The sequence below is a fragment of the Pseudorca crassidens genome, chromosome 6, assembly GCF_039906515.1.
Source record: "Pseudorca crassidens isolate mPseCra1 chromosome 6, mPseCra1.hap1, whole genome shotgun sequence".
NCBI lineage: Eukaryota > Metazoa > Chordata > Mammalia > Artiodactyla > Delphinidae > Pseudorca > Pseudorca crassidens.
In genome coordinates, this window is record NC_090301.1 from 63,043,809 (window position 1) to 63,060,856 (window position 17,048).

Here is a 17,048-nt window from a genome sequence, read left to right on the forward strand (position 1 = left end):
ATGTGATGAGAGCAGAAGCTTAAAGTCTGATCAATTCATCATCCTGACCTAAAATTAGGCCTGGGGGTCAGAGACCACTCTTGGAAGGTGGCAACACAGCCTCCCTGTTTTATGCGGGATGACAAAAATTCCACTTTTAGAGTTTTATAGCTTTTAGCTAAGAAGAGTAAATAAAGTAAGGGAGGTCACATTTGCCTTGTCAGCCATTAACATTTTAGAAAAAGTTAGTTATTTGACTCTCACCCCTCACTGCTAGCTGAGCTACAGACTGTTTGTTTTGAGGAAATACAGGGACGCTCAGCAACTAGGCATTGTCCAAGAAGGCTGGGTCAAGTGGAAATGCAGGGGGCATTCCTAAGCCTTGTGAGGGCCATAGGAGGCTGCTGGGTATGTGCCCAGAAGCCCATGGGCTTCGACAGGGGTGGCAAGTGTCCAAGACAACATGCCTCATCCCGTTTCTGTAAGGACAAGGCCTGGGCTTTCCCCCTTTATCCAGAGGCTAGGTTGGTTCCTTTCATACCCGCCATCCCACCCTGCTTCTTCCCACACAGTAAAGAGTACTCATCAATAGTCTTTCCTGAAAAAGAAAGCCTTCTTGGGCAAATTGGTGGGTGGCATTATCGTGGAAGTAAGAAGGGCGGACTGTGTCTCAAGGCCTTTGGTAGGGTGGAGGTGGGGAGACATCACAAAGGCCACTGGCTTCTCCCATCCTGTCTTTCAGCACACCTGCAGGGGCCACTAGCCTGTCCAGCCTGGTGTTCCTTTATACCCTTGTGTGTAGACTGCATTCACATCCTGCTGTTATTTAATCTATGGTATATAATCATTAAATTTTCAAGAAATTTATTTGTGTAATAGTTACATAAAGTTTACCTGTTAACCATTTTTAAGTGTACAGTTCAGTGGCATTAAGTCCATTCACATCGTTGTGAAACCATCACCACTACTCATATCCAGAACTTTTTTCATCTTGCAAAACTGAAACTCTGTACCCATTGACAATAATTCCCCATTCTCTCTCCCCTCATCTCCCCTGGCAGCCACCATTCTACTTGTTGTCTTCCATGAATTTGACTACCCTAGGTATCTCTTATAAGAGGAATCATACAATATTTGTCTTTTTGTGTCTGGTTTATTTCACTTAGCATAAAGTCTTCAATATTCATGCACATTGTAGCCTGTGTCAGAATTTCCTTCTTTTTTAAGGCTGAATAATGTTCCATTGTCTGTACTTACCACAGTTTGTTTACTAGTATATAGTCATTTTAATGCTGCTATTAAATGCAAGTGGTAAGAAGCTGGCAGTAACTGTGAACATCTGTGTCAACCACATGCAGATTTCAATTCTGTACCAAGTGTCCTGACATTTGAATCGGGAAGCCTAGAGCTCTGTTCCCCCATGGCTACCTTTTTTGTCTAGTCAGAAGCTGCATAATTTTTGTAAGTCAATGGGAATGAAATACCTTTGTTTCTGCTCTTGGTCTCCTGAGTCTTTCTCCAAAATCTCAAGTACCAGCCATTTAAATGTGCCCTCTGTCCCCCAGGTACAGGTTTAAAGACACAGAAGAGTAGCCTAGCAAATGTAATGCTTCATCAAAGGGCATAAATCATATGCCTCCTCTAACAAATATGTAAAATAAATTCTGCTCAGTGTCTTAGACCTCAAGTGGGACAGTCATCAAAAAAGAAAGCGTCTTTATATTATGGGAAAAGATCTAGAAAGCAGCTGTTCTAGTTTAGTACCGTGAGCAAAGGACAGGACAGAAAACAAAAGCCAGGTTTGGGGAACACACTGCATCCCTGCTGGGCAGCTGTTTCTTTACTGTGACAAGTGCTGAGCCACTAGCATCAATCTGAGACTAGAATAACCAGTGTCCCTTGGTGGCGATGGCAATATTTAAAAGATTTTAATTTCATTTCAGGGAAATCATTAAGATGATCTATGTCTGCTCGTGAAGAGAGGCTGAGACAAATTCCACTGTGGGAAGTGGAAATCCATATCTCATTTAATGAATTATTGCTTTCTATTATTTTGTTCTTTTTGTATAAAATAGGTCATAGAGAAGCAAGATACTCTGGAGGACCTCAAATTATCCTCCTGTGCTTTCATAATAGCACATGAGAGGAAAGTGGGATCAAAGAGTTATCAAGGAAGAGTAAATGGAGAGGCTGTCTGGGGCCCAGGCTTCGTGATGATGCACACTCTTCATTCATGCTTTTCACTTCCTGCTGTCCTGACCTTCCGGTTTGTACTACCCGGGGAGATTGGAGTGACTTCATTTTCATCTAAATTGTTTTCATAAAACTGATCAAAGAAGTACCTTGTTTTTTCTATAGCACGAACTCTCAAACTTTAGTACGTCTAGAGATCACCTAGACCCCTTCCTAAAATCATTCAGAAGTTCTGACTTACCCCGTCTAGGAAGGCACTCAGGAATCTGAATTTTAACAAGCACCCTTGACATTGTCTTGGGGCCATAAAGGGCTACAAGAAAATAAATTTTAAAATCATTTATAATTCTTCCACCTAGAGATGACCACTGTTAACATTTTGATGTATTTTAGTCTGTCGAGGTATGTGTATGTATGATTTTATCTTCCTAGTTATCAACCAAATTATTCAAATTGGTATCCTGTTTTTTCACTTAACATTATACATAAGCAGTTTCCAACGCCACTAGTCTCCAAAACACCATTTTAATTAATAGTGCCTTGTGTAGAGTGTATTGATTTATTTAGTCATCTCCTTAATTTTGGCCATTTGTATTACTTCTTCCCTTTTACTTTTAATGTATTTTTAACAGAAATCTGTATTTTGTTTTTCATCTACTTCCTCAAGATGGATTTATGGAAAGGAAATTAGGTTTTTCAACCGAGGTTCTAGGAGAGAATTAAACCCTAATGTCCTAAGGCATCTGTTATCTGCAATGAGTTACCATTTCTTCTCTGCATCTAGAGGCTATTAGTCACTACCATCCTTGGGGAACTGAGAAAACAGTCACTCACATTATTTTCTGTGTTCCGTGGTTCAGATGAGGAACACTAGTTGATAATGTGAACATTTTTAAGGCTGTTTGCATTTATTGCAAAAGGCTTTCTAAAATAATTCCTCTAGTAAATACTAACAGTACCAAACATTTGATTTGTGGTCACTTTTGATAGAGTGGCTATTATTATCATTATCATTATTATTATTTGGCCACACTGTTTGCAAACAACAGAGAATGAGGAATACATAGTGTAATATGTGAGTCAATGACTTGTTGGTATAGACTGAGTATGTACAAGCCAACGAAATACTAAGTAAGGGAATCCTTATTGGTTACAGTTAGGCAAGGATGACTCGACAGGAGTATCTCAAGTGGGTCTAGTAGGGCTTGGTTTGGCACTCAGGGGGCAGAGGCTAGCTCTAAGCAAGAGGATAAGCTTAGAACTTAAACTTAGAACTCTTATGGGAGTAAGAGGAACTGTGTGAACTTAAAGGAAGAGGGGGGAGAAATACCAGTGGCCTCCAGCATGGTGGTAGCAATAAACCAGGAAACAAAGAGGATGAAAGGAACCTTTCTTTTTTTATGGAGATTCTGACTTGTAGTAGATTCTCTACCTGATTTGGATTCTAATTAAAAAACCTAAAGTCTTAAATATTTTTAAAGCTCAGCTGAAAGAAGCTCTTTTGAAAGGTAAATGATATATATCTTGTCACCATCACGAAGACTTTATAAGCAAAGAAGATAATTTCCATAGCTTCAACATAAAAGTTGGGACTGCTGAAAGCAGGCTGGGGTGGAAGGAGAAGGTGGAGGAGGACCCTAACAGGAGAAAAGGACACTGAGAAAAAGGAAGGAGAGACCTAGTAAGAGCCTCTGATAAGGGTCCTTAGTAACAGCAATACCTAACACATCTTGAAGGCCAGCTAGACGTCCGCTACACCAGGAATCCTGGCAGCCATACCAGTAAGAATCATAATTATCTCCCGTTGTTGTGATATAGGTAGAAAAATGAGACGGATGGAGACATCTAGGTTAAGTGTTTTTCTCATAGCCCTTGAAGGGTGCCTAGAAGATAGAATGCGAGCAGTGATTTCTCTCCCACACAAAGCTCTTTGGAAAAAGAAAGAAAGAAAAAAAAAAAACTTGAATGCATAACTTACCTGGAAGCAATTTTCCAGTGTGTTCTCCCATTTCAGTCTGGTAGAACAGCTGGCCATGTTTTTTTGGTAGTAATTTTCATCTTCTTTTGACAACTTCTCAGTTGATTTTTTCAGTTTATTGAGGAGCTAAGGTAAAACATCAGTGTCACATATTTATGAACGCATTTATGAAAGCCCTTTGTAATTCTGGAGAAAGAATTATATGCATCCCAATGATGGTTTCTCATCTCCCAGCTAAAGTCATAAACAGTGACGAGAGATGACAAAATCAAAGATCTTTCTCAGAAAACAGGGATGTCAGAACTGAAGGGAAACCTAAGAGCCTTTCAGTAGGATTCCTACAATTTTTCACATGAGGAAATGGAGGTCCTTAAATACCATGTGATATGCCCACTTTCATCAGATGAAGGAAGAAGTCAAATGACAGGTGCAGAGAAGCAAGTACAGATCAGGAACCTCCAACTCAAGACTGTAATCTACCAATGATTCCCGTGCTCTTATTTCGTAAATCCTTCAGGCCTCCGCATTTCTTACCGGGACAGGTAGAGATTTGCACAATCAGATAATTTATAAAACTAGCATTAGGCCTGGAGACCATCCTCTCACTTCACTTTCACTATTTAAACTCTGCATTATAACTCTGGAATCAGACTTCAGGATTAGAGTCCTGGTTCTGACTACAAGTGAGTTACTTAAACTTCAAAAGCCACAGTTTTCTCATCTCTGTGATGGGGACAGCGATGCTCCCACTTCACTGTGTTGCTCTGAGGAATCAAGCAGGTGATACAGGTAAGGAACAGGGCACACTGCTTGACAGTTAGTGTAGCACTCAAAGACTAGTGAGTGTTACTATTACTAGTGAAGAAAGAGCCTGAGATACATGCCATTGTTCACTGCAAGTTATGGACAGCTTGACAAATGCTTTCCTGTCATCCTGACCCCCAATGATACGCTCCTTCACAAAGAGCCCCTTCTAGCCAGTCACCAAAATTGGCCATCCTGATTGTGAAAATCAAAGTAATACAAAACTCTCTGGACCAGGGTAGTTTGAATTGAATTCTCAAAATGCTCAGACACATAATTTCACATCTCTGAGAAAGGAAGAAGTTGTATTTACATGAATGATTCTCAGACTTTAATATGCCTAGGAATGACCAGAGATTCTTGGAAAATTGCAGATTTTCAGGGTTCCACCAATAGCAATACTGATTCAGTAGCTCGGTAGTGGGATCAGGAAATCTGAATTTTCACTGCCTCCTCAGGTGATTCTGATGCAAATGGTCCTCAAGCCACAGTTCAAGGAGTACCAAGGAGCCCTGTGATTTAAGCAGTTTAGGATTTTCAAGGACAGAGATGAAGGTTTTTAAGAATGCTCCCCTTTATGTTTAAGGACATTTTGACTAAAGTTTCAGTAGTGAAGAACATTCGTCCAAAATGCTGAATATTAACACCACTCACTTTATTATTCCAGTTGATATGCTAGCCATTCAACTGTCCCTCAGCTCTGATGTATGGCCTACCCAGGACACGGATGGTTTTGTATATCAAGTGTAATGAGCCATTTATCTATAGAGATATGAGCTTGTGAATTTTAGCCTGATAATGATACAGAGAAAGGGTTGAATGTGTACCATGGCTATACTTGGCTAAGTCATTGTTCTTTGATTCTTACTGAGTGTGCCCAGCAATGAGAACAGAGTCAATCTGGAGACTGATTGTACAAATCTCTACCTGTCCTGGTAAGAAATGCCAAGGCCTGAAGGATTTACAGAATAAGAGTACAGAAATCATTGGTAGATTACAGTCTTGAGTTGGAGGTTCCTGATCTGTACTTGCTTCTTCTCACCACTCACGTTCATCAGCCTACACTCTATAGCTATTGACTAGAAGTTTCTGCTCAGCAAATTTGCAGCAAATAACCCCAAACATATACAGAAGAAGAATGGAGACTCTTATATTCTTATTTAAGGAACTTCTCAGAAAATTTCCTAAAATTTGTCAAAGATAAATACTTTTTCTTTCCTCTTTTCTTTCTCTTGGAACAAACATCAATTCATTAATTCATTCATCAAACATTTCTTGACTGCCACACCGTGTCATGTACTAGACACTGGGAATAGATAAAGGAACTAGATAGGCTCCCTCTCTAGTCAAGAACCCACACAGGCCATTGTTATCCTGTTTGATAGATCCCAAGATGATAGAAGTATTCAGGTGTCACAGAGTGGGTGCTCACAGAAATGATCCCTGTGTGAATAAACCTAAAATGAAAGTAGGAATTGGTGAGGCAAAATAGCATGACATGATACCAAAAAATATTTTGGTGAGGTTGGAGCACACAGTTTGAGAGAAATAATAGCAAGTGAAAATGCTGAAAAATTAAGCAAGGGCCAAGTCAGGGAGGGTCTTGAGGGCCACATAAAAGAGTTTGTGCTTTATCCTGAGGTCACCTGGAAACCTTTGAAGGCTTTTTAAAGGAGAATAATATGCTCAGATTCGAGTTCCAGAAAAGTCAGCTTGGCTTGTGTATGGGGGATAAGGAGAGGAAACACTGAAAGCCAAGACACCAATTTGTCAGTTGGAGTAACCCAAGCAGTGGTGATGGTGTCCTGGGAGAGAGTAGTGGCAGTGGGGATAAATATAAGTAGATAAATTCAGGAAGTATTTGGTTTAGGACTTAGAATTGGGGGGATATGGTAGATGGTGATATTCAAATATATAAAAAACAGAGGAATAAAAAATATTTTTGGTAGAGGGAAGTGATGGTTCTGATTTTGGATATTCAGTTTGAGATGCCAGAGAGCAGTTCAGAGATTGGTTTGGGCTGGAGATATAAGTTTGGGTATTGTCAGCAGAGACATGGTAGCCAAAGCCTTGAGAGTATATTTGTTGAGTACGTGCTATGTATTGAACACTTGATATTGAGAGTACTGTGTGGGACACTGGAGATATGATGCCGAATAAAACAGAATGAGGCCCAGGAGAGAAATCATCAGGCACAACAACATAGAAAGTTCAGGCAGAACGAGGGAAGTCCATAAAGGAGCTTAAGAAAAAATTGACAGAAAGGAAAACCAAAAGAGTAAGATGGCGTTGTAGTTAAAAGAAGAGAATGTTTCTAGAAGGGGAAAGTCAATGATGCTTAATGCTTCTAAGAAATTAAATAAAGTCAGAACTGGAAAGCACCCATTAGCTTTAGCAACAAGGACCACGTATTCAATGGTAAGAACATTTCTAGCGAATTGGTGGGGAAAGCTTGGTCAGTGGTTTGAGGAGTGAATGGGAGATGAAGTGGAGACAGAGCACAGATAACCCTTCCAATAAATCTTATTGTAAAAAGAAAGAGATGATGATATCTGGAGAGGAGCAGGAATAGGAATATCAGGGAGACAAAGGGTGTCTCCCTGATTCTTCCTACTCTCCCAAGATAGAGGGAAGTTGAAAAGGCTGATGGGAAGCAACCCTTAGAGATACAGGAGAGAAGGGAATAATCCAGGGAAGGGCCTCTGAGAGGAGGCTGGGATGGGAATCAGAGCACAGGATGAAGAACTGGCCTGTCGCATTGCACATAGGACTTCAGTAGGGAGGTGGCTGTACTGACTTCTATTTACTCTGTGACGCTGCAGGCAAGATGGTCTGCTGAGAGTGGGTGGTGAGGATGGAGGAGCGAGAAGAATGGAGATGTAGATAAGCTCCTGGTGAGAACAAGGATTGCTGAGCAGGAAAACAGGAAGGATTGCTGAGCAGCACCGAACCAGCCCGGCTCAAGTGGGAGATCATGGGCACGTCTGTGTGAGCTGCAAAAATGAATGCCGCCTTAGGCGTTGAGCTTTAGGACTAAAAAAGAGAAAGCTACCAGATAAAGTGATGACGATGGTAGGGGTCTGTGTTGTAATGACAGCCAAGGGCTACGGTTGACAGGACCAGGTGGAGGAGGGCAGGGGAGGATCATGAACTTCCGCCTCCCAGGGAGGCTGCTAATGAGGGAAGGAAGCAAAAATTTACCACTTAGCTGCCCACGCTTTTGCCTTTGTCATTCCTCGACATCAATAAAGAATAGCTTCTAATGAGGGCTCCAAATGCCTACAACGAGGTCCTGGAGCTTAGGTTTTTAACTTACTTTGGTTTTGCCTCCTCTTCGGAAGCTGTCTCATTATTCAGTACCTGTTATGGTCATTTCAAACTGTGAAGATTGACACAAGAACCTTGTAATATCTTGCTAACAATGAATCTAAGTTATTCAACTGATAGTTTACTCAGATGAAATAATAGAGTTACTTGGCAATGACAATTCTCTTTTTCTTTTAAGAATGTTTTGGGTTGCAGTGGTGCTGCCTGCACTTCCTTAGGGGGACTCCATCTCTGGGGGAAGATATTGACTATTTCAAAGGTTTCCAATCTGGGGCACATACCATAAGGGGTGTCCAAGATAATCTAATACTCCAATATTAGTTGTGTTCATTTTTGCCTAAAAAGAGTGTTCAAGCTTACTCTTATTCAATATATGAATTGATATTGGTGCCCATGTGTGGACAGTTGAGGATTCTGAAGTGTTCTGGAGGGAGAATGGGAGTTTTATAACATGAGAAGCTGATGTGGGTCCCACAAATGCTTTCACTCTCAACATCCTGGGACATGTGCCCATCGGCAGGAGTCTGGATCATACGGATTTACAGATTTATTATCCACTTTAATTAGGTTAACACACACAAAATGAACACATGCCTTAAAAAGATGTCTGCTACGAAGCTGTAGATTGATGTTAATACAAACAATGCAAGCACAAGAAAGCCACAGGAAAACGCCAGAGCTGACGCTTTCTCCCACTCCCGATTACAGGTGCATCATCACCCACATGAAAAGGCAAAAACTGGCATGATCTAGTGAGAGCTGATGAGAAGTTGACCAAGAAACTGACATTATCAAGAAGACATACTAGAAATACAAATTTATATTTACTATGGGTAAGGGTGAGCCTTGCCCCACATGTATATTTTGTCTGTATATGTCCCTTAATCACTATATGAAGACATCATGATTAGCTAATCACTGAAAATATTATTTCATTTTTACCACATCCTTCAAATATTTCTACTTTTTTATGTTGTATAATGTTCATAACATTAGTTTAATATAAAAAGTATTCTATATAATATACAAGATAGGTAAAGTACATTATATAATTCATTATGCTATGTGTATATATTTTTTACTTATTTGGGGTGTGAGCTGAGAGGTGTTTAATCGGGCTCCTTATCAAAAATATTGGAGGGGCTTCCCTGGTGGCGCAGTGGTTGAGAATCTGCCTGCTAATGCAGGGGACACGGGTTCACGCCCTGGTCTGGGAAGATCCCACATGCCGCGGAGCAACTAGGCCTGTGAGCCACAGCTACTGAGCCTGCGCGTCTGGAGCCTGTGCTCTGCAACAAGAGAGGCCGCAATAGCGAGGCCCGCGCATCGCGATGAAGAGTGGCCCCCGCTTGCCACAATTAGAGAAAGCCCTCGCACAGAAACGAAGACCCAACACAGCCCAAAATAAATTAATTAATTAATAAAAAAGAAAAATATAAAGAACTTAGCACAGTGCCCAGCACACAGTAGATAATTTAAAAATATATATATATTGGACACCACTGGTTTAATTTGTCATCTGTCAATAATACCTTTTGAAAATATATGAGGACTGGGACTTCCCTGGTGGTCCAGTGGGTAAAACTCTGAGCTCCCAATGCAGCGGGCCCGGGTTCGATCCCTGGTCAGGGAACTAGAGCCCGCATGCATGCAGCAACTAAGAGTTCACATGCCGCAACTAAGAGTCTGCATTTTGCAACTAAGAAGCCCACATGCCGCAACTATGAGCCCGCATGCCACCAGGAAGATCCTGCGTGCCACAACTAAGACCCAGAGCAGCCAAAATAAATAAATATTGTTTTGGAAAAGATCTTTAAAAAATATATATATATGGAGACCAGGAATAACTTAGGATCCTTCTCATATTCTGCCACACTACAGCCCTGCAGAGACCCCGCACAGAGGGGGAATCAGCCACTTCTCCTGTGTTCATAGCTAAGGGCAGGAAGCCCATCCATCTCTAAGCCATATGCACTCAGCCGGCCATGAGAGGTTACCTTCTGCTTCTCCTTCTCGGTCGTAATTTGCTTGGAGCTTTCTACAAGATGGAAAAGCGCTTCATGCTTCTTGGTACTAACCATCAATTTCTTCTTGGCCTAGAGTCAAAAACATACAAAAAAAGCAAAAAAGGATCAGAAACTGATATCAAGAGAAAAACTCTTCTGTTCTGGAACAAGTCATGTTCACGTGCTAGCTTGAATGATTGTGTATGTTTAGTTCTTCATTTCTGCCCTCACCTCAAAATCTGCCTAAAATATCACAGTGGCTAACATTTTGCCCTGAGAACCACTGTGTATTTTTTTCATTACACTGAGTTCATTCAAGAGGGTTATACATTTTGTTAAATCACCGAAGGCTTGAGAGTTTCCAAAACATTGTTCTAGCTAGCATAATGGAAGGCAATGGCTTTACCACCCCCCGTACCCCCGCCAAAAAAATCACAACAAACATGGAAGACTGCTGGCATCATTCTTTTAAATCTGCCTGGCCACAATTGAGGTCATTTTAAGATGCTCTCTTAAAACTTAGAGCAAAAGAACAATTTTGCTCCCTGATGCCTGGGCTTGAGAGCTGGGCATCTGCCTGGCATCTCGTGAACTACCCTGCATTTGTGGTGGGCAGGCGGAGGGAGGGGTCAGGAAGGAAGCAGCATTCAAAGCCCCTTACTCTGCTGATGCCTCCAGCCTTGGCCTGGGTTATGATGTGGGTGATCCGTCATTCCCTATACAGTCCCAGCTTGGCAGAACAGGATGCTCCAGAGATAAAGCCAACAGCATTTGGTCTGAGTTGGATTTAGCCTATTCAGGAACTGGGTTGATTGGAAGATGGTATGGTTTTTCACCTCAAGTTGCAATGACTGTAAAACCAGACAATGAAGGGAAAAGTCCAGGTCTTTCTTTCCCTAGGAAGTCAGAGGCAAAGCCTTCTGAAGGTCTCTAAACATATGAAACCTCTACAAAATGGATTTCAAGGAACAAGAAGCTCAGAGACCCTCCCCTCCACCTTCTGTCAGTCACATGCCTGCTGATAAATGAGAGTAGGAGCCAGGAGCATTTGGTTCTTTAAGGCTCTTCATTCGAGTCTCCAAAACAGACTACACCGCATTACTGACATGCTGAATCCCTTGAATTGTAACTGGAGAGAAAGCTATTATAGTGCAAGCATTTTATGTTCTCTAATTTCTCTGTCAATCTTCATAAAAAATAAAATCGTTCTATTTAGAAAAATTACTTGATGGAAACTGGGAAATAAAAAAAGATTTTTTTTTGTTCCTGAAAGCAGCAGCAGTTACTGAGCAGTTTCTCTTTTGGTCCATTGTACTGCATTTCCTGTGAAAGCTGAATATTTACAGAATGTATTTTTAAAAACAAATTCTGTTTAAGAAACCTCATAAAATCAAGAGCAAAACTGAAAACAAATGACTGGACCCTTGTTTATGGGACCTTTAAATATTCACTATAAAAGTGATTCTTGTGAGCATCCCTTTACCAGGACTGTTATTGTGGGCATAGAAATTCATTTATCTCAAACATTTCTGATTAATGTCCTTGTCTTATGGGGTCCTTGGTTCCAGCAGGAGCTTCAGAGGCAACACTGAGGGCTGAGATGCGGCCGCCTGTTTCTGAGGGTGTCTCCGCTTTTTTTGCACTCATGGCCATCTACTTGGGAAAGAAAGTTCTCTTTGGGCACCAACCCTTTGGAGATGAAAGAGAGAATTTCAACTTTGGTAGCACAAGTCCCCTCAAAGGGAATCATTGGGTTTTCCGAGCAGATTCCCTCTCCACTGGCTTCTAGTCCTTCCTACTCTAAATGAATTCCTCCTAAACTGGATTGTTCTAGAATAATCATATATATATATAGAGAGAGAGAGAGAGAGAGAGAGGCACCACCTGTGATTATCTCTGCTTAAGACCCTGTAATGATATGCTCTAAATTTTCACACCAGATCATAATTCCTCTCCTTAGAAGTCATTCACTCTTTCCTGCACACATGTTATCTAGCCAACTAAATTTTAAATTACATGGAAACAAGAACCATGTCTTAGTACAGTGTGGTGCACAAGGAGTGGGCCGTACATACTTGTGAAACCAATACAGGAATCCCCCTTTACACATCTTTACCCACCCGTCACTGTGCTCCTCTCACTGGTGAGACAGAGATCACAAATGCCCTTATAAAAGATAAAACCAAAACTCAGTATTCATATCTTGCCCTAAGTTTCAAATTATACAGAGAGGCAGTCAGTGTAGGTAATGCTTAAGGGCAGTGACCTTGGAACCCAGTGACTTGGAATAATTCTTGGTTCAACCATTAACCAGCTTTGTAACATTAAGCAATTATTAACCTCTGTGTCTCTGCTTCCCCACTCATCTATAAAATGGGACAACACAAGGTCATATACCACATTGGTTGGTTTTTGTGATGATTCAACACATAAATATATAGCACTTGACATACAATAAACACCACATATTAGCTATAAATAAAAGTCATATTTAGAGTTCTGCTCCTCTATTGATTTAGTTGAAAGATATATCTATATAATAACTCAGACGAGAAAACATTTTGCTTTTCAGTTAGCACTTAGAAATACTGACACTAAAACACACGATCACATTTGTACAAAAGCCAAAAGCTTCAATCCTGAAAATTGGGTTTACACAAATGACATTTGTGTATACTTGCCTTAATTTGATGATTCCAGTTGCTAATGACAAGATTTGCTGTCTTTTCAACTTCATTATCAAGCTATCAAAGGGAAAAAAAGAAAAAAAAATTTTTTTTTGCTGTCTTCTTGTTGAGTCACAGTGCTGGCTTATTAATTCTGGTACAATTAGTAGCACAATTAAGTGGAATTTTAAAATCCTATAGAGGACATATTTCCTGAGAAAAGTGGTCAAGTCTCTTTTCCTCAGGTCAAGAATCTCTTCACAAGATTTACCCCGAATGTATTTAGTAAGATAATTATTTTTAATATATAACTCTGTAGAAACAATATAAATGGGTACAATCTGTGTGGAGGAGTATCTTGCATAGTTTGGTATCACTTCCAGTCCCATTACTTCCTCTTCAGCATTATTACATGTGGCCCAAATTTTAATACCATGAGATTCAGTAAAAGTCCTAGCAGTGCTTATTTTACTAACTGTCTTATTGCCTCTAAAGTGAATATTGCTTTAATTTCAAAAAGATTGAATTATTAATCATAATTAACTTTTTCTCCTACTTTAAAATAGCCAATGGGGCAGTAAATGATGAAAATGGAACTAGGCAACCTCCTGAGGAGATCAGACTTCAGTTAGCGCAGAACCTTTTCTCCTGAACCATAGACCTTTCTTCAAAACCCACAGATCAGCCATTACTCAACCACTCTGAGATCTAGCAACACTGTACTTTTTTCTTTTTCAGTTCATTAAATTTGGAATATGTGGTTTAGCACAACAAATACAATTAAAATAATTTTATGCACTATGTCACTTTTGACTCTATGTTGCCGAAATATGGAACAAGTTCACTTTAAAAAATTCGACTTTTTTGTGAGAAAATGTGGCAGGGTGATAGGGGTGCAACAGAGAGGGGCAGATGCTAAAAAGAAGATTATAAGCTGAACCAGCATTCTGAGGCGACCATGACATTAATTATCTAAAGTACTGTGATCATAGCACTGTGCCTAATTTAGTAGGTACTAAGGAAATTCTAGTGATTATCATATTATTATGTGGTATGAAAATATTTTGTTATTAATGAAGTATAGACTAGTGTTTGGCTTTTATTAAGTTGGTTTGCAAAGGCAGAAGATTATATTACTTTCTAGTAATTCCTGTAAACTTCCCCCATCACCCTAGCCCTAAGGAGAACATCCATTCTGGTAAAAATACATGGATGCCCACTAAACATCTATTCCATTTCCTGACTCAGTTTCATACGTTTGAATAAATTTTTTTTGGTATCATTTCTCTTCCATCAGGGCTTTCACAAATCCCCTCATCCTATGGACTTACCACCCTTAAGACCTGCTTTATCTGGCTGTGATCACTTGAAACTCCCCTTAGCCACTGCCCCTGCCCTTCTCAAATACCTTCTATTACTGCTCTGAACTTCTCACCTGTACCTGTCATTGACACAGATAATGACCATGACCCCATCCCTATCAGAGCTAAGCAGTGTTTATTAAATACCTCTTCATGTTGCCTGAAAATATATTTTAAAGTGCTTACTGACTGTATTACACGCAAATAAAAAGAAAACGGAACACAAATGAAATTGTTCTGGAAGGAAAAGTACACAGACAGACCAGAGAATACGCCATACAAGAGGACCAGGTGCCCTGAAAGAATTGTTTAGTTATTTTTCTTCAATTTTAAGGCTATTTGATGATTATACCTAGTATTTCTTTTACCTAATTCCAAGGTTATAAGTATAGAGAAGCATTTCCTTTTAAAAATTGCGTTTATAATTCTATTTACAAACGGTGTAACAATGTAAATACAAAAAAGTACAAACAAATGAAATAAAAATAACCTCTAATTCCACTATCTAGAGATAATTCTTATCAACATTCTGGGGAGGTGCTTCCAGGTTTTTTTCTATGCATATATTCACACATTTATTTTACAAAACTGCAGTTATATTGTTAGATTTTCTCAGCTTGTTTTTTAATTTAGCACTACATCCCCATGTCATTAAATTCTGCTGCAATAAGATTTTTAATGGTTGCATAGTATTCCGTTGCTTGAATTCATTGTAATTTATTTTTGGATGATGAAGAAGTTTCCATTTATTCACTACTATAAACAATGCTTTAACAAACATCCTCGTACATAAATCTTTGGGTTTGTGTTTATTTTTATGATAAATTCCTGAAACGTAGGAGCACCTTTAGATCACCTTTTATTTCTTGAGCCAAAGACAGAAATCTTGCTTTAACAGGGAGAAAAGAAAGATTTTGACTCACTGATTTTCTCTTCTTTTCATGTGCACTCAGGACTTGATGAGTTGGTTTTACTGCTTCCAACTCAATTGCTTTGCCAAGTTTTCTGGAAATATAACATGAAAGACACACAAGCCTAGTATTAGGATTTATATCTACTTTCCGAATTATTTTCTGGGGAAATAAAATGGTGTGTTAGGCATTATCTACTCAGTGCAAGTTTGCAGTGGAGTATTTGTAGCATATCCACTTTAAATATTTATGACTCCCTTTAGGGCTGGAGCAAGGCCAGCGTGTGGGTACTCACTGATGCAGGTCCGCTGCCGACTTCATGCCCTCCGAGACCCAGGCCCAGGCACTGACAACACAGCTGGAGGCAAAAACAAGGGAGCACAAGTGTGGGTGTCATTTTCCCAGGAGTCTGAGAAATAAAGCATCATGTCTGAGCCATTGCATTCGGCAACTGCACTCATATCCCTAATCCTATTTCAATTTCTCCATGGGATTAAATTCTGCCAACACATTTATTTGCACTATTGTCATTACATAAACTGCGTTTTTTTCCCAATCATTTTTCATCCTGATTTCCACTTTTCACTTCATGTCTGTAGAAAATCAGGGAAATAAAGTAGCCAAGGGTGAGAAGCCACTTAGAACAGGCAGGAGAGAGCATGCTACCCTTAAAGACAATCTTTTCAGGCTCTTCATTTCACAGATGAATAAACGGAGGCTCAGAAAAGTTAAGTTATGGAGACTCCAGAGCCCTGGTCATGTCCTGCGTGCTGCTCTTGGGGTTGGGGTCTAGGTCCTGTTCCCTGCTGGCCTTTAGGACAAACACTCAGATGTTCTACTGTCTTGTGAGTATATCTCAGTTTAACAAAAGGGTAACTCTGTCCTGACCCTAGCAGCACAAAAGGAGAATTAGGAAATATGACGCTATTTTCCTCCTACATATAGCTGGCCTTCAAACAGGAAGCCCATTGTATCAATAAACCTCAGGGACAGAGCCAGTGTAGACTTTGGTGGAAGGGAAGGGACAGATCGGTGCCCATACTGAGAGCAAGACGGTGCAGAGGTTTGCCTCCATATGACTTAGGCTGCACCTGGCAGCCAGAGAATGGGAGAACTACATCAAAGGATGTCAGACTTTCTGTGTATCCAAAGCCCGGCACAAAACCAGGCACAAGAGAGCACACACTGTATGCCTCCAATTATAGGAAAGTCCAGAAAAGACAAAACAATCTAGACTGAAAAAAAGCAGATCAGTGTTTCCTTGGGACTGTGTTGGGGGAAGGATTGTAGACAGGTATGAGGAGTCTTTTGGTGACGAAAGTACGTGTATTTTGATTTTGGTGGTGGATATATGGTGTATACACATGTTAAAATCAATCAAACCATATATTCAAAACAGGTGCGTCTTATTGCATGTAAACTAAATCTCAATAGAGTTGTTTTTTTTTTAAAAAAAGAAGCCCAAGCACACTTTCGGGAAGAGAATCTGACATTTGCCCCTGGGAGGAGCTGGGCAGCAGAGCAGGAAGGAGAAGGCATTGGCCTCAGAGGTTCTGTGTCTGAATCCACAAGCTCCCCTTTGTTTCCTGCATGACCTTGGAAGAATCACTTGATTTCACTGATCCTCACTTAACTGGTCTTTTAGAAGAGAAACAATTTGAGTTATTATACAAGTACCTAACAGATTTTGGTATAGATAAAAGTTCAGTTAATGCTTATTATTAAATATTGTTGCACTAACCCTGGTTAACCAAGCATTCTGTTCATGCCAACTCCTTGGGAGCACCATGCTGGATTCTAGGGTTGCCACACAATAAGACACA

At 40.1% G+C, this 17,048-nt stretch overlaps 1 protein-coding gene across 7 annotated transcripts in view; it reads right to left on the reverse strand.

Moving 5' to 3' along the window:
* NOSTRIN (nitric oxide synthase trafficking) overlaps positions 1-17,048 on the reverse strand; it is a 68,750-nt gene that overhangs the window by 24,487 nt on the left and 27,215 nt on the right. For all 7 annotated transcript variants that reach the window (XR_010944401.1, XR_010944400.1, XM_067741634.1 and 4 more), the window contains 5 exons: positions 15,521-15,583; positions 15,238-15,319; positions 12,969-13,031; positions 10,279-10,377; positions 4,151-4,276 (listed from right to left, as the gene is read on the reverse strand). Coding sequence is in view for 5 of the 7 variants with exons in the window: in XM_067741634.1 (XP_067597735.1) it covers positions 4,151-4,276; positions 10,279-10,377; positions 12,969-13,031; positions 15,238-15,319; positions 15,521-15,583 (433 nt within the window). In the remaining 2 variants the exon portion in view is untranslated. The remainder of the gene's footprint in view (positions 1-4,150; positions 4,277-10,278; positions 10,378-12,968; positions 13,032-15,237; positions 15,320-15,520; positions 15,584-17,048) is intronic.